This window comes from Typopeltis vanoorti, chromosome 3 (assembly GCF_054136105.1).
Source record: "Typopeltis vanoorti isolate ZY-2024b chromosome 3, IOZ_Tvanoo_1.0, whole genome shotgun sequence".
NCBI lineage: Eukaryota > Metazoa > Arthropoda > Arachnida > Uropygi > Thelyphonidae > Typopeltis > Typopeltis vanoorti.
Window position 1 is genome coordinate 155,171,216 of NC_143551.1, and position 18,777 is coordinate 155,189,992.

General features: G+C 35.7%; 1 protein-coding gene across 1 annotated transcript in view; it reads right to left on the reverse strand.

The window, feature by feature from the left end:
- Nucleotides 1-18,777, reverse strand: part of LOC150108679 (ATP-binding cassette sub-family F member 1) — a 228,912-nt gene that overhangs the window by 182,206 nt on the left and 27,929 nt on the right. The window contains exons 3-4 of the mRNA XM_090416145.1: nt 14,613-14,747; nt 88-188 (exon numbers count right to left, since the gene is read on the reverse strand). Of these exons, the coding sequence (XP_090272271.1) occupies nt 88-188; nt 14,613-14,747 (236 nt within the window). The remainder of the gene's footprint in view (nt 1-87; nt 189-14,612; nt 14,748-18,777) is intronic.

An 18,777-nucleotide genomic window follows, 5' to 3' on the forward strand; every position in this document is an offset into this window, starting at 1 on the left:
AAAAAACAATATACATTAAGGTTACCTTAACACGAATTTAAATATAGCATCTTGTATAGTAAATAATAAAAATTACATTGAACATACCCATTTGGACCAACTAGACCATATCTCCTGCCGGCAGTTATATGCAAATTGGCATTAACAAAAAGATCTTTCCCCCTTGCAGATATAGAGAAGTTGTCAACCTTAAAAATAATGGGAAAATCTGAATTATTAAAATTGTGTTCAGCATTATTTAAATATAGTATATTGAGGAATATAAATTATAGAAATTACTAGTTTAATAATTATTAAAAGCACTTAATCAGTTTATTGCAAAAAAAAAAAAAAAAAAAAAAAAAAAAAAAAAAAAAAAAAAAAAAAAGCAATACAAATAAACCAATTTAATGAGAAAGCAATATATTCTTGCAGATTTTTATTTATTTAATCATATGATGCAATAAAATCATCATATAATATGATGGCCCTGAAATCATTATATCACTACAAGAAAGTAATAAAATCTCTTTATCGATAAGATAAATTTATAGGTCTCTCAAAAAAAAAACACTGCAGTCAAAGACAAATGTGTTCGCAGATTTTTTTTTTTTTTTTTTTTTTAAATAACAGCCAGCACCTAAGCTATTCGACAAGTTTTCACAGGTATAGGCTTTCACAGTTTACTGTTTGATGGCCCTAAACACCAAGAACAAAATAGGTATGCAATAAGCAGCTGATATTTTGATGAATTTCAAACCAGCATTTTCAGACAAACAAACACCTATGCCAGCTTGGTTGCCTGAATGCTTAACATACCTTCTTTCCAACTAAAAGGCTATTCATTTGAATCCTGGTGTGAGCATGGATGTCTGTGAATGTCTTTAGGCAGGAAATGAATCTCACTGCCTGGTATGAGATCCCCATCCCGCTAACTGAAATCCTATGGACAGTAGTCGCGTTCTGTTTTTTGTGTGTCCAGGGGGAGATGGGAGATATATAGAATTTTGTCTATTTTATAGCAATTGTAGTTATTTACTAAAAATGCATGGCAGAGTCAGTTGAGTTCTATCATCATCAATTTCCTGATATGTACCCACAACGGGTGTTCAGGTTACTACAACAGTACTACATGATCAAGTTTACATTATTATTAATTTCTTATCAACAATTTTCCTCCAAATCAAACTATTATTTGTGAACACTCCAATATCGTCATATCTAACATTTCATGCTTCTAAGGCGCTTCTAACTTAAACAATGCACCTATACCTTGGTCTTCCTCTGGGTCTCTTTTCTTGCCATCTTGGAATCCAACACCTGTTTTGCTAACCTTTCTTCACTCATTCTATTTAAGTGATTAGCTTTAAGCAACCACCTTAGATTAGCTCTGCTGACACATTCTTGAATGCTAATAATGTCAAGTTCCTTTCTAATATCTTCATTTTTAATATGATTCTGCCACTGATGCAATCAGTTCTTTCCCCTAATTTTTCTCAGAACTCTCATATCTGTGGTAGCTAATCAAGTCCTTTATTTCCAGCCCAACTCTCAGATCCATAACTTAACACCAGTTTAAACACTGTCTTGTATACTGCTAGTTTGGTGTTTTGGTTAATTTCTGTCTTATTCCATTTATATGGAATAACACAGCAATTAGCTGGCTACACCCCACCATACAAGCTTTGCTTATTCTATTGTCTATTTCCAGATTTAACCTGCCATCTTCATTAAAAACTGTGCCTAAATAGCTGAAATATTCCTCTTGTTCTATAGGATCTCCATTCAGAATGCAGATGAAGTTTTCTATGCTCCTATCTATTTTCACAGTTTTGGTCTTTTTATTGCTAATTTTCATGCCAAATTTGTTACAGCTGTTATTCAATTTAGTTAGGGAATCCTGGAGACTTGCACTAGATGTGTTTAGGAGTACGACATCATCTGCATAAAGCAAAGAGCTAAGTTTGACATCCCCAATTCTAATATCAGGCTTGATGCCACTTTCTTTCATAATATGATCCATATAGATGATGAATAAGAGTGGAGATAACATGCATCCTTATCTTACCCCTAATTTACATCAAACCATCTTCCTGTTTTTCCTTCAATTCCAACTGCTGACTGACAATATAGACTACGTATTGCTCTGTACAATGTTCCATTCACTCCATATAATTGCAGTGTTTTGAAAAGTTTTTCTCTGGGCATCTTATCATATGCCTTTTACATATCCTTGTCATATTGCCATGATTTCTCAACTATTTGTCTTAAAGTGAAAATCTGATCTTGACATCCTCTAATTGGCCTGAACCCAGCTTGTTCTTCTCCAAGTTTCTCTTCCACAATCTTTCTAAACCTCTTTTCAGGTATGCTTGCAACCTGACCTGGAATACTTAGTAGAGAAATTACTCTGTAATTCTCACATTCAGTTCTATCATTAGAACAGATAACCATGGGATCTATGAATTAGTATTTTTAGGATATCGTATTGCTGAAATGTGACTGTTTATATAATTATCATCCAATACGTAGTGGCTTCCTATAAATAGAAAAAGATAATGAACCATTTGAAAGATGCAAGTAATGTGTCAAGAACGGGCAGATTGTATATCATTACTCATCTTTTAGGGTGGTAGCTTTCTAAATGTAGCAAAAACAAATCAAGTATGAGAAATTTTCTTTTTATATTTATTAGTGGACCATAGTTCTTTATAAATGTATACAATCGTCACCAAGTTTTGCCAGCTAAAGTCTGTCTGGCTTCTTCAGGACAAGAAACGAAATGGATACACTAACATTAAATGCTAAAAAAGAATGGAGTAACAACAGTTAAATTAATTAAAATTGAAATGACGCGTAACATCAAGAGCATGGAGCGTGGAGTCACTGTTTGTTGATCGTGTTTTATAGTTTTTCGCGAAGTTGAGTTCTGCTAAGCATAGTGAATTTATTAAGCTTTTCCAAATGTCTTTTAGTATCATGCCTTGATTTCTGTTGAGATTGTCTCCTGTCCGGAATACCACTGCAGCTTCTTTAAAGTTTCTACATCTGAAATCTTCTTCAATGTATGGCATGGAGCTGTTGTCCCAATCGACGGAGTGGTTTGAAATCGAGAAATGATGGGCTAATCCTGAGGTATCTGTTCTGTTGTTGTTGACATCCCCCTATATGTTCTTTTTTTTCTGATTTCTAAACTTCATGATGTTTGGCCTATATAATTCAGTCCATAGGAACATAGGATGTTATATACACCTGCATACTTGTAGAAGGCGATGCTGTCACGAAGCCTAGAAATCCGAAAAAAAGAACATATAGGGGATATCAACAACAACAGAACAGATCATTTCTTGATTTCGAACCACTCCATCGATTGAGACAACAGCTCCATGCCGTACATTGAAGAAGATTTCAGATGTAGAAACTTTAAAGAAGCTGCAATGGTACTCCGGACAGGAGACAATCTCAACAGAAATCAAGGCATGATACTAAAAGACATTTGGAAAAGCTTAATAAATTCACTATGCTTAGCAGAACTCAACTTCGCAAAAAACTATAAAACACAATCAACAAACAGTGACTCCATGCTCTTGATGTTACGCATCATTTCAATTTTAATTAATTTAACTGTTGTTACTCCATTCTTTTTTAGCATTTAACGTTAGTGTACTCATTTCTTGTCCTGAAGAAGACAGACAGACTTTAGCTGGCAAAACTTGTCGACGATTGTATACATTTATAAAGAACTATGGTCCACTAATAAATCCAAAAAGAAAATTTCTCATACTTAGTGTCAAGGGACCAAATATTAACAGTTACAAAAATGAATCAACTGGACCTGGTCCATGGAGCCAAATGGCAACTAAAAATCTGAGCATAGCTGTGTGCCTTTGTTCTCTAATTGTTCTATATAAGAATTAGCTAAATAAGAATGGGAAGGCACCATTGCAGTTCCATTTATTTGTAATTTTTATTTCTTTTTAAATGTTTTGTACTCTAAAGATGTAGATATCCGAAGATCCAGCAAAATATCAGCTACTTAATAATTATTTGGTTCATAGGGCATATTAGAGTCACCATTTACTATGTAACACAAGTGGTATGGGAATGAAACCAGTTTTCCAGGATGTCAAAGCCACTCATGGGTTTTCAATGAGATCAGTAACAAGTCAACTACTGACTTCATCATGCATTTATCATGTCTGATTTGTGAAATAAATGGCTCCTAACTCCTAAATGGCTGGCATTCATACTGAATGCCAGCCATTTAGGAGTGGATGACATTTCTACTCTCAAACCACAGACTATAGGTTTGAATCCAGAAAGCAAAAATTTTGGTTTTTACATGCTAGAAAATTTATCACCCTTGAACAGGTTCTATGCCAAGGTTTTCAAATAATCTAATATATATTACTGCTACTTATGTGTAGTATTAAAAAAACATCATGTCTGGAAAAAGAGAGAGAGAGAGAGAGAGAGTCAGAAACAGATGGACACTCGTATTGATCAATTAATCCATCAGATGAAACAAAAAAAAGCAGATTCTCAAATTATTCATAAAAGTTTTATCTCTGCAGCAGCACTGTTGCTATTAATATCCTCAAGACCTGTTTTTTAAGACAAGTAAACAAGAAAATAAAATAAAACATACAGCACCACAAAAAAAAAGGCAAGCACAGTTAGTTTAATGCTAATATCTAGCAACAATATTTCACAAATCAGACACCCATAAATATCCTATCCTTCTCATCCATCTAGGACAGGTTGAGTCCCCTCCTAATGAGGGGTTACTGGCGTATTAATGCAGCTGGTTCACTACTCCTCTGCTGCATCCCCTAAGGGTGATATTCATGACTATAATCTTTGTGCATTCACGGGGCCGATTTGCCTGCTTGTGGGATGAAAAACCCCAGATAAACTGGGGGTGGGGGAACCCTGCTGTAACTTGGCTATGGCTGAGGAAGATCCTTAAGCTCCTCAAGTCATCAACAAGAATCGAACCTAGGACACTCCTTCCCCAGGCACATGGTTGCAAAGCGCATAGCAACTAGGCTAACCACGTAGACCCCCATAAATATGATGATGTAAAATGTCTAATAATTAAACATCAACAAACCCATTACATTTTTAGAGGAAATTAATTTATTCTATCTCCTGAACTTAACTCAACCTGTAAAACGTACTTGCATTAATGCAATCAGTATATGCCTACAAAAACAACATAAAAAAAAATTGAAATGCAGTAAATTTATCACATGGTATCCAGCAATTCCTTTGTAATTTAGTATATAGGTTGATAAATTTATATTTTTATGAGTAAAATAAAATATAGGTAACAGGGAATTTTAATTATGTACACTAGTAATAATGCTAGCACACATTACTAAAACTGCATAGTTTCTTCACAATGCCTATAACCTGGTGGTTTCTTTGGGATTTTTTTTTTTAAATGGGAAAAAACGAAGAAAGTAGTTGACATTAAAATAAATAATTTCTCTTTCATTGTTTATCTTCTAATGATTTTTGTTTTGAAATCAACAGTTTTCTTAATTTTTTTCCATTTAAAAAAGTGCTGATAAAGCCACAAGTTACAGGTGTCACAAGTTAGTTGATAGAGAATTTTAACAATAACATGCTAAAATTCTCTAAATATGATGTATGATGAAAATTGACTTAATTCTTGAGAATGCTGATATAAAAACATTGCTCTGTACTAGTTTCATAAACATTTTTTGTACACTTCTTGGGAAAGGTTGTTGGTTAAAGAACAAGAATCCTTTTGTATCAAAGCTAGAAATCAAAAGGTGAAAACTGGTTTAGCAATGGATTCGTGTTAGCATGTGTACTTAGATGAAATTATCACATTTCAAAAAAATGTGCACTGTGAAGATTCTTGATGAGTGATGACCAGACTTGATGTAAGATGATACACAGCATTTCTGAAGCTTCTCTGCATTTTCTTACAAAGTAGTTATGGTCAGTGTGCAGCATAACTGATTTTTGCCATAGCACAGGATTACCTTCATTGGTTGTATAATAGGCTAAGTCAAACGTGTTTTCTCTTCTTTTCCATATCTTTAACATGTTCATGCAGATCTCTCCAAATCATTGTTTATCTTCTGTAACATATACCACATGATCATATTAAAATGAAGATAACAGGAAGAAATTGACATTCAAGAATGCATGAGCAGGGCTAATCTAAGGTGTTGTTTATTTTTTTACGGTATATATTAGAACACAGAAACTAAGTAAATAATTAATTTATTAACTTATTGCTGATATTTCGCTGGTGTTATAACCAGCATCTTCTCGCATATTGTAACAGTTTGTTACAATACGCGAGACTATGACAACATGGCGTAATCAGCAGACTGGTTAAACAAAAGTGTAGCAGCAACACAAAGACTAGAGTCTTGATTTTTTGGCGCCCTCTATCTGAAAGGAAAAAAAAAAAAAAAAAAAAGCATACTAGTTTTTTCTTAGGATGACTGTCTCCCAGATCTTAGGCAAGTTAATACAGCCATATTTGTTGAGATTTGGAGTGTGTTTCAGGGCTTCTGTCGCCTCTAAGAACAATCTCTCTGACTTATAAGAGTTTCTGTGTAGTACTTTTGTGTTTTTCCAGTTGATCCTGTGTGCAGAGGTATCCAGAGCATGGTCTGCTAGGCCCGACTTGCCATAATGATAATACCGGACGTATCTTTTGTGTTCGTTGATGCGGATGTTCACAGTTCTTCCTGTTTGACCGTAGTAGGCTTGATTACATGAGCAGGGTACTTGGTAGACTCCTGGATGTGATAAAGGGGGAATGCTGCCCTTGGGTGAGCGGATAAGGGTAGCTAATTTGCTACATGGTCTGAATGTAGTGCGTAGTTTATGTTTATTGAGAATTCTTGAAATCTTTTCAGATGTGCCTTTGATGTATGGGATGGTGATTGTTTTGTTGTAGTTCTCTGTGGTGAGGGGAGGGGTTTCTTAGGAGCGTTTAGTATTTTGTTTATCTTGTGTTGATTATAGCCATTGGCCAAGAAGGTGTGGCGTAAGTGAGCCAGTTCAGCAGCAAGAAATATCAGCAATAAGTTAATAAATTAATTATTTACTTAGTTTCTGTGTTCTGATATATACCGTAAAAAAATAAACAACATGTTCGACGAACACATAAGTCTGTCCACACGTTTAATCTAAGGTGGTATGGTGACAAGAGAATGGGAGAGGAAGAGTTAACAAAAGTATCTGATGACAATATGACAGGGAAAAGATCCAGAGAAAGACCAAGATCGAGGTGGATTCATGCAGTAAGAAGTGCCCTAGAAAACAGAAACGTGATAATATCAGGGTGCTGACAAGTGACAGACTAATTTGTAGGAAAACTGTTGATAGGAAATCAGTAATAATATACACTTAATCATATAATATTACTGTTGTAGTATCCTTTACATCACTTGAAGATACATATCAGCAAAATTATTTTTTTCAATAAAAAATTATTTTTTATTGGTTTCAGTGAATAGTTTCTTCTTCTTCAAGTGTCATCTCCTAGAAGGAGGTTGGCAACCATGTCACGGAACCCTTTTTCTTTCTTTTGCTGCTCTGGAACATTTCTGGTAATTCAAGCCAGTCCAGTCCTTAATGTCTTCGAACCACATTCTCCTGGGTCTACCTCTCCCTCTTTTTCCATCTAATAGCCCTTCTAATATTAATTTCTGAATGCCTTCTTGTCTGGTTAGATGTCCAAAATATTTAAGTTTTTGCTCTTTAATTATTTTCATTAATGTTCTTTTCATTTTTGCTTTCTTTAAAACATCTTCGTTTTTCATTTTCTCTGTCCATGGTATTTTCAACATTCTTCTGATGGTCCACATTTCGAAAGCTTCTAATTTTTTCTCTGCTTCTTTATTTGGAGTCCAAGTTTCACTGTTGTAGAGAAGGCTTGACCAGATATAGCATTTTATTAATATTTTTCTTGTGTCTATATTAATGTCTCTGGATGTTAGAAGAGTTTTCATATCAGTAAAGGCTTTTCTTGTTATCTCTATTCTTCTTTTTATTTCTTTAAGGGAATTTCTTCTGTCTCTAAACATTTGTCCCAAATATATAAAAGACTGAACCTGTTCAATTTTCTTTTTGTTAACAGTTATGTTCAGCTTCTTAATTATTGGTTCTTTTGATATAATCATGCACTTTGTTTTCTTTAGGTTAATAATTAGTCCCATGTCTAAGCTTCTGTTGTAAATTTCTGTGATTAAGTTTTGCAGATCATCTTCAGATTCAGCTATAAGAACTGTGTCACCTGCATACCTGAAGTTGTTGAAGTTCCTACCTCCGACTTTTACACCCTTCAGTTCTGAAATATTTTTAAAAACTTGCTCACTATATCTATTGTGCAGTAAGGGTGATAAGACACATCCTTGCCTTACTCCTTTTTTGATTTCTAAAGTTGCCAGACTATGTATTTTTATATCTTATTGAGGCCATTTGATTCCAGTATATATTTGTAATTATACCTATTTCTTTTCCTTTTAACCCATTATTCTGTAGGATACGTATTAATTTCTTGTGATCGATTGAATCAAATGCTTTGGTGTAATCAAAAAAACAAAGATATATGCTTTTCTTGTTGTCAAGGCTTCTTTCACATAATGTTTTCAAATTGAAGATTCCTTCTCTTGTACCTTGAAACCCTGATTGAGTGTCTTCTATTTCTACTGACAAAGTGCCTTTTATTCTTTCTAGGATTATTCTCAGTAGTAATTTCAAGCCATCAAAGGCTTGAAATGTGGAAAGGCAGCAGGAGTAGATGATATTCGACCAGAAATGCTGAAGTATGGTGGTATAAAAGTCTTACAGTGGCTGCACTGCATAGTTCAGAAAGCCTGGACTGAGGGACGAATTCCCGATGATTGGAGTAGAGCTCTCATAGTACCCATATATAAAAAGGGAAATAAAACTGCATGTGAGAATTACAGAGGTATTTACCTACTGAGTGTTCCTAGCAAGATCTATGCAAGTATACTTGAGAAACGGTTGAGAAGAATTGTGGAAGAAAAGTTTGGTGAAGAACAAGCTGGATTCAGGCTAAATAGAGGCTGTCAGGATCAGATCTTCACTTTACGACAAATAGTCGAGAAAGCATGGGAATATAACAAAGATCTGTATTTAAGTTTTGTCGATTTGGAAAAGGCATATGACAAGGTGCCAAGAGAGAAGCTATTCAATACGCTGCAGTTATATGGTGTCGATGGGGCATTATATCAAGCAATACTTAGTCTTTATTTGAGTTGTAAGTCAGCAGTTAGAATTGAAGGAAGTACAGGAAGATGGTTTAATGTTAAATCTGGTGTGAGACAAGGATGTACATTATCCCCTCTGTTATTCATTATCTATATGGATCACATTATGAAGGAAAGTGGTATTAAACGTGATATCAAAATTGGAGATGTTAATGTCAGCTCTTTGCTTTATGCGGATGATGTTATACTTCTAAATAAATCTGCTACAAGTCTGCAAGATTCTCTGACTAAATTGAATAGCTCTTGTAATAGATATGGTATGAAGGTCAGCAATAAAAAGACAAAGACAATGAAAATAGGCAGAATCATTGAAAATGTCAACTGTGTTGTGAATGGAGAACCTGTGGAACAAGTAAAACATTTCAGCTACTTAGGCACAATTTTTACTGAAGACGGTAAACCAAATATAGAAATAGACAACAGAATCAGCAAAGCTGGTATCGTGGGAAGTCAATTGAATAAATTCATATGGAATAAGAAAGAAATTAGTCGGAACACTAAATTAGCTGTATACAAGACTGTGTTCAAACCAATTTTAACTTATGGATCTGAGAGCTGGGTCAGAAGTAAAACACTTGACCAAAGACTAGAGACCGCAGATATGAGAGTCCTGAGAAAGATTAGAGGCGTGAACAGATGGCATCAATGGCAATATCATATTAAAAATGAGGATATTAGGAAAGAACTTGACATTGTCAGCATCCAGGAATGCGTTAGCAGAGCTAATCTCAGATGGTATGGTCACTTAAATAGAATGGGCGAGGAAAGATTAGCAAAACAAGTGTTCTCTGCCAGGTTGGCAGGAAAACGACCCAGAGGAAGACCAAGATATAGGTGGATTGATACGGTTCAAAGTGCCTATCTTAGACGATAGAAATATAAGATCTAATAATGTTGGAGTCTTGACAAGTAACAGACTGATTTGGAGGAAAATTGTAGATAGGAAGTTAGTAATGATGTAATTTTTTCATGTAGTACTGTCATATCCTGTACACCCCTTGAGGGTACATGGCAGGAATTTGATGATGATGATGATGATTTCCTTAGATCATCAAGGATGTATCTTAAATCATAGATGTTATTAAAAATAACCTTTAGGTCATTAAGTGTGATTTCATTTACTTTCTTTAACAATTCAATAGGGATCTGTTCAGGGCCTGGTGTTTTACCTGTTTTCATTTGGCTCAGAGTGCATTCTATTTCTTCATATGTAATTGGTTCGCAATCTATATTTTGTGAATCTGGTGCGTCTGTGAGATCAGAGTCAAACAGTTCTTTTCCATATTCTTTCCATCTTTTTATAATATCTTGTGTCTCTAGTAGCATTTTTCCATTTTGATCTTTTATACAAGGATTATGGTTGAAATTTTTCTTTTTATTTGTCATCATCATCATCATCAAATTCCTGCCATGTACCCTCAAGGGGTGTACAGGATATGACAGTATTACATGAAAAAATTACATCATTACTAACTTCCTATCTACAATTTTCCTCCAAATCAGTCTGTTACTTGTCAAGACTCCAACATTATTAGATCTTATATCGTCTAAGGCACTTTGAACCGTATCAATCCACCTATATCTTGGTCTTCCTCTGGGTCGTTTTCCTGCCAACCTGGCAGAGAACACTTGTTTTGCTAATCTTTCCTCGCCCATTCTATTTAAGTGACCATACCATCTGAGATTAGCTCTGCTAACGCATTCCTGGATGCTGACAATGTCAAGTTCTTTCCTAATATCCTCATTTTTAATATGATATTGCCATTGATGCCATCTGTTCACGCCTCTAATCTTTCTCAGGACTCTCATATCTGCGGTCTCTAGTCTTTGGTCAAGTGTTTTACTTCTGACCCAGCTCTCAGATCCATAAGTTAAAATTGGTTTGAACACAGTCTTGTATACAGCTAATTTAGTGTTCCGACTAATTTCTTTCTTATTCCATATGAATTTATTCAATTGACTTCCCACGATACCAGCTTTGCTGATTCTGTTGTCTATTTCTATATTTAGTTTACCGTCTTCAGTAAAAATTGTGCCTAAGTAGCTGAAATGTTTTACTTGTTCCACAGGTTCTCCATTCACAACACAGTTGACATTTTCAATGATTCTGCCTATTTTCATTGTCTTTGTCTTTTTATTGCTGACCTTCATACCATATCTATTACAACAGCTATTCAATTTAGTCAGAGAATCTTGCAGACTTGTAGCGGATTTATTTAGAAGTATAACATCATCAGCATAAAGCAAAGAGCTTACATTAACATCTCCAATTTTGATATCAGGTTTAATACCACATTCCTTCATAATGTGATAGATATAGATAATGAATAACAGAGGGGATAATGTACATCCTTGTCTTCTCACACCAGATTTAACATTAAACCATCTTCCTGTACTTCCTTCAATTCTAACTGCTGACTCACAACTCAAATAAAGACTAAGTATTGCTTGATATAATGCCCCATTGACACCATATAACTGCAGCGTATTGAATAGCTTCTCTCTTGGCACCTTGTCATATGCCTTTTCCAAATCGACAAAACTTAAATACAGATCTTTGTTATATTCCCATGCTTTCTCGACTATTTGTCGTAAAGTGAAGATCTGATCCTGACAGCCTCTATTTGGCTTGAATCCAGCTCGTTCTTCACCAAGCTTTTCTTCCACAATTCTTCTCAACCGTTTCTCAAGTATACTTGCATAGATCTTGCCAGGAACACTCAGTAGGGAAATACCTCTGTAATTCTCACATTCAGTTTTATTTCCCTTTTTATATATGGGTACTATGAGAGCTCTACTCCAATCATCGGGAATTCGTCCCTCTGTCCAGGCTTTCTGAACTATGCAGTGCAGCCACTGTAAGACTCTTATACCACCATATTTCAGCATTTCTGGTCGAATATCATCTACTCCTGCTGCCTTTCCACATTTCAAGCCTTTGATGGCTTTTTCTACTTCAAGTATGGATATGTATTCCTGACTGCATGCCTGGTCAGTGTTTTTTATCACTGTGCTGTCATCACTGCTTGTTTCATTTAGCAGTTTTTCAAAGTAATTACTCCATACTTCAAGGATATCTTTTTCTCCTGTTTTCATTTCACCTTTATCATCTCTAATTCCTTTTACAGCACTCTTTCCTCCATTCCTAAGCTTCTTCAACAACCTCCAGAATATTTTGCCACCTTCTTGATATTTATTTTCTATATTCTTGCCACAGTCCTCCCATGACTTTTGTTTAGCTAGTTTTACACACTGTTTAGCTTTCTTACATTTGTCTCTGTATTCTGTAAGAGTAAAAGCTGGACTTATTTGCCAGGAACTTTTGATATGCTTTCTTCTTTTCCTTCACTGCCTCTTTAACTTCCTGTGTCCACCAGGGAGTTCTGATTTTTTTATCCTTGCACACAACCTCACCACATGCCTCTCTGGCAGAATCAATCAATGTTTCCTTCAGAGTTTGCCACTGAATCTCCAAGGTTTGATTCCTGTTCTCAAACTCTTTCATTTTCTTTTCAATAATATTTCTGTATTTTAGTCTACAGTTCACATCTGAGAGCTGCTCAACTTTTATTCGCTTTAAAACTTTCTTACATGTTTTTCTTTTCAATATGAAATTCAATTTTATCCTGCTCAAGACTAAATAGTGATCACTTCCAATTTCAAATCCTCTGTACACTCTGGTGTCCTGCACCAGGGAGAAAACATCACTATCAACAATAACATAGTCAATGAGACTTTTCTTATTCCTAGCCTCTTCTCTCCATGTGAATTTGTGCACATTTTTATGTTGGAACATGGTGTTAGTAATAACCAGTCCATGTCCTGAGCAGAAATCCAACAGATATTTGCCATTATTATTAGCTTTGCTCTTTTCTCCAAATTTTTCCAAAATATTTTTGTATGTCTCACAATCATTTCCTACTCTACTATTTAGATCCCCAACAAGGACCAACTTTTCCTTTTTCATTCTGTCAGTTGCTTTTTCTAAAGCCTCAAAAAATTCCTCCACTTCTACCTTAGTAGAACCTTCTGTGGGACCATAGGCACAAATAAGTCTCATTGTCCAGTTCCCCATTCTCATATTTGCCCACATTACTCTACTTGAGACTGACTGCCATTCAAGAAGATTAGCCTCGTATTTTGTGTTGAATACTATGGCTACTCCTTCTTTTCCTTGATTGTCATTGCCTGAATATAACATTTTGTATTTATTGCTCAGAAAGATCTCACCAGTTTTGGTCTTTTTTGTTTCAGTCACCCCTATTATGTCGATCTGGTACTTATCTAATTCCTCAGCTAGCTCCATTTCTTTGCCATTCAGGCTTCTTACATTGATAGTACCGATCTTTAACTCTGGTGATGTTGAGTTGGGGTTTGTTTTCAGATTTGTTCCAGTAGCTGACTTTTCGCTGTTCGTCCTGGTTCCCTGGCGAAAACAACGGGGGCCTTGTTTAACCGGGCGACGCCCCAGCCGGCATGAAATTTTGTCATGTTGTACCATCATTTTTTATTTTGGTTTAACCAATAAGAATACAATTTGGTCGGCTAAATCCCAAATTGCCAGCCCATCCTCGTTCGTTCAGTATCAAAGTAGATACCCAACAGGGTGCACCACGAGAAGGTGAGGATTGGACATTAGGTCAGAAGCCCTGGTCGGTTCTCCGCATTCCTTTAAAGGTTATGTGGAGGTCTCCTCTCAGTTATACAGCTTTGACCCTTAAGCACCCCTTTTTATTTGTTAGGGCTTGAAATGATTATGCATTTCTTTATGATTGTGTTTCTCGTCCAATTCCTCTATTTCTTTACATTTTTCATTTAGTCACTTGTCTTTAGCCTTCCTGCATTCATTTTTTATAATTTTACTGAGTATTCTATACTGTTGTGTATTTTTCTTCTTTCGTCTTTCATTCATAAGTTCTAGTAATGATGCTAGTATTCTAGTAGTGAATAGTTTAACATACTCAAAATAAAATAATAGCTGAAAAATTTTGAAATTTTGTAATATCCTTTTATTTAATCATCACACCTTTTATTTTAAACTTTTTGGTAGTAATTTTAATCAGTGATTACTATGAAAATTTACCATTCCAGAATTAAAAATCAATTTTCTTCAGCTATGCAAAAGATACTGAAATTTTTAATTCTGTTATGAAAGACATTTTATGACTTCATTAAAAGCAATCACTTTGCTGTAAAAAAAACATTATGAAAATGTCTCTTGGTTGTCAGAAAAAATATTCATAAAATCAATAATCAATATGATGCACTGATTTATAAATAACAGATATCAATAAAAATAAATCTAAATTAAAAATAAATAAATAAAAATATATAAGCACAAACCTTGATATCAACAGCATTCTCCTGCTGCATTTGTTGAGAAGCTGATTTCTCTGCCTGGGAAACTGTAAACTGGTCTCCATCACTAAGAGTTTTAGTTTTGCTGCCTACTGATTCCAGCTGTTTCTGATAGTCATGCTGAAATTATTAAATGAATTATTTGCATACACAATTAATATTCTGATCTATACTAGTTATGATATTTCCAGCTGTTTCTGATAGTCATGCTGAAATTATTAAATGAATTATTTGATACTAAACAATTAATATTCTGATCTATACTAGTTATGATATTTCTGCAGAATATAAATATATTTTGTAAAAAATATAAATATAAAATATAATACAGGATACAGCCAAGAAGTATCTAGGCCCAATAAGAAGACCAAGAGACTCATGGATATCAGATTCAACATGGGATCTACTCAAAAGAAGGCAACTGGAAAAACAAAGAGACACAGAGATTGAAGAATATAAAAGATTACATAGAGAAGTCAGAAGAACAATCAGGCAGGACAAGGAAATGTTTTATACTAATAAATGTGAGGAGATAATACTCCAAATGAGGAGGCACAATTATAAAAGGATGTTTCGTTTAGTTCATGACCTAAAGCACAAGTTTAAACCAAAATTGAATGTCATCAAAGACAGGAATGATGCAGTACTAACAGAAGAACTGGAAATCAAAAAACAGATGGAAAGGATACTATGAGGAACTGCAACAGAGAGGATTAAGAAAATTTGGAGAAGCTCTCTCGCCAGGAAAATTTCGATTTGGAACCTCCTCCAATTACACGAGGTTGAAAGAGCAGTTAAACAGCTTAACAACATTAAAGCCCCAGATGCAGATGAAACTCCAGCAGAGTTACTTAAGGTTATAGGGGATGGAGGGATAAGAGTGTTTCATAGATTGATTACAAGGATATGGAAGACAGGATAATGGCCTAGAGATTTGAAGTATGTTTTCATATCACTTCATAAGAAAGGAGATATAGGATTGCAAGAACTATAGAACTATTAGTTTAATATCTCATGCAAGCAAGATTTTATTAAAGAACATTCTAAATAGAATTGAGGACAAAATACCTAAGGAAAAAGCAGGTTTTAGGAAACGGAAGGGTACCAAAGATCAGATCCTTTGCCTTAGACAAATCATAGAAAAGTACAAGGAATTTAGATTCCTTATGTTAATGTGTTTCATAGACTACTCTAAAGCTTTTGACTGTGTTCAGTATATAAAACTGTGGGAAGTAATGAAAAGAATAGGTTTTCCTGAACATACTATCAGGCTGATAATGAAGGGAGCAAGAAGTACAGGGAGCAAGAAGCCACAGTAAGACACATGTTGGATTACCTGGTTGGCTTCATTTTGGTTTAGGACATCATGCATGTAGCACTGGATGAGTTCAAGATAGGAATTAGAATAGGTGGTGGTGGATGTATGCCTGATGATACAGTACTCCTCTGTAATGACAAGGAAGAACTAAGGCAAATTCTTGACAAAGTTAATGAGATCAGTAAAACACAGGACTTCAGCTAAATCCCAGCAAGATACAATGATTATGGTTCTCAAAGGAAATACAGACAGGGAAGCTCCTGAGAAACAAGTGTACCTTAACGTAGAAAGAACTGAGGAAGTCAGTCAATTCAGTAAAGTACCTGGGATGTGAAGAATTGCTGTTCAGAAGATGTCAAAAGAAGATTAGGAATTGTTAATACACCAGTCAGAGACTTGTCTAAAATCTGGAAGGATGGATCTATCTCCATGGGAACAAAGTTGAGGATTTTGGATGCAGCTGTTTTTCCAACAGCAACTTATGGATGTGAGACTTGGAACCTAAAGAAATCTGATAGGTGCTTTTGAAATGTGGTGTTACAGAAGGCTGTTGAAGATATCATATACTGAAAGGATTGATAGAACTTTAAGGCACCTTAAGGCTAATAAAAGAAGAAAGTTGAAACACTGGACATAGTGAAAGGATGGAAGGAGGACTTCTCAAAAGAGTAATAGAAAATAAAGTTCCTGGAAAAAGGGAAAGGAATAGACCATCAATGAGATGGATGGATGGATGGATGGATGGATGGATGGATGGATGGATGGATGGATGGATGGATGGATGGATGGATGGATGGATGGATGGATGGATGGATGGATGGATGGATGGATGGATGGATGGATGGATGGATGGATGGATGGATGGATGGATGGATGGATGGATGGATGGATGGATGGATGGATGGATGGATGGATGGATGGATGGATGGATGGATGGATGGATGGATGGATGGATGGATGGATGGATGGATGGATGGATGGATGGATGGATGGATGGATGGATGGATGGATGGATGGATGGATGGATGGATGGATGGATGGATGGATGGATGGATGGATGGATGGATGGATGGATGGATGGATGGATGGATGGATGGATGGATGGATGGATGGATGGATGGATGGATGGATGGATGGATGGATGGATGGATGGATGGATGGATGGATGGATGGATGGATGGATGGATGGATGGATGGATGGATGGATGGATGGATGGATGGATGGATGGATGGATGGATGGATGGATGGATGGATGGATGGATGGATGGATGGATGGATGGATGGATGGATGGATGGATGGATGGATGGATGGATGGATGGATGGATGGATGGATGGATGGATGGATGGATGGATGGATGGATGGATGGATGGATGGATGGATGGATGGATGGATGGATGGATGGATGGATGGATGGATGGATGGATGGATGGATGGATGGATGGATGGATGGATGGATGGATGGATGGATGGATGGATGGATGGATGGATGGATGGATGGATGGATGGATGGATGGATGGATGGATGGATGGATGGATGGATGGATGGATGGATGGATGGATGGATGGATGGATGGATGGATGGTGTTTCTGGAACGACTGATCTTCAGAGTTGAAGTCTCCTAAAAAGCATACAGCAGGACCACATGACAAGGATTGGTGTGAGTGACTATAGAGCATCTGTTGATGAAAAGCAAAGTATTATTAATGGTGTGTATGGGAAGGGTGGTTAATATGGGAAAGACTGGGAAAATGAAATAGTTGATAAATACAACAAGTACTTTATGCAATAACTTCATATTTATCTGAAGCATGCACAAAAATCTACTATAAGGGATAAGATATTGGATTTAATACTCATATTAGAGGAATTAGTCATGGACCATAATATTAATTACTCAGAAAGCATCAAGGATAGTGATCATTTGACCTTAGAAAAATTAAAAGACTAAAGAGAAAAACATTCAGGAAGGCATTATTTAATAAAGATGACATTAATGAAAAATGGATAACAATGAGAGACATCATTCTTCGTTGTATGTCTTAAATTAACTCATAAAAAGTAAATTTCATTAGCCAGGAAATCCATTGTAAAACAAAAAAAAATAGAAAGAATATCAATCAGATAAATCAGCTATTACATTTGATAGATATAAGCAACAACTTGCATTACCAAAAACTGTTGCCTGCACGGTTAGCCTAGTGGCTTTGTGCTTTGCAACCATATGCCTGGGGAAGGAGTGTCCTAGGTTCGATTCCCATTGGCGACAAGAGGAGCTTAAGAATCTTCCTCAGCCATAGCCAAGTTAGCAGGTCTTGGGCATGGAGAGCAGGGTTTTTCTTCCCAGTTTAGCTGTGGTTTTTCATCCCGCAAACAGGCAAACCGGCCCCGTGAACACACATAGATACAATCAGGAATACCTAAGATGATCCCTCCAGCCATAGGTCTGAATTGTCAGCTACGCCAGTCCCAAGCCTGGATAAAAATAGGGGGAATTGAGGTGGTGCTCTTGTACCTCCCCGTAATAGAGGCTCACGGCTGTTAAATCGCCATACGAAATAAAAAAATAAAACCAAAACTGTTAATTAAAGATTAGAAAGCAACATCAGAACTCACAACAAGGAATGCTAAAAAACAATCAAGAAAGAAAAATAGGTTAAACATAGTAAAGAACTTTGAAAGTTTTTTCAATTGATTATAATATAAATTAAAGATGCCAAGAAATTATATTCTTGGTTTAATCCTTTACCCATGTGTAAACAATTCAAGAATATAATTTTGTGGCATCTTTGAGTGAAAAACTTTCAATATCTATCTCTAACCTAAAGTAT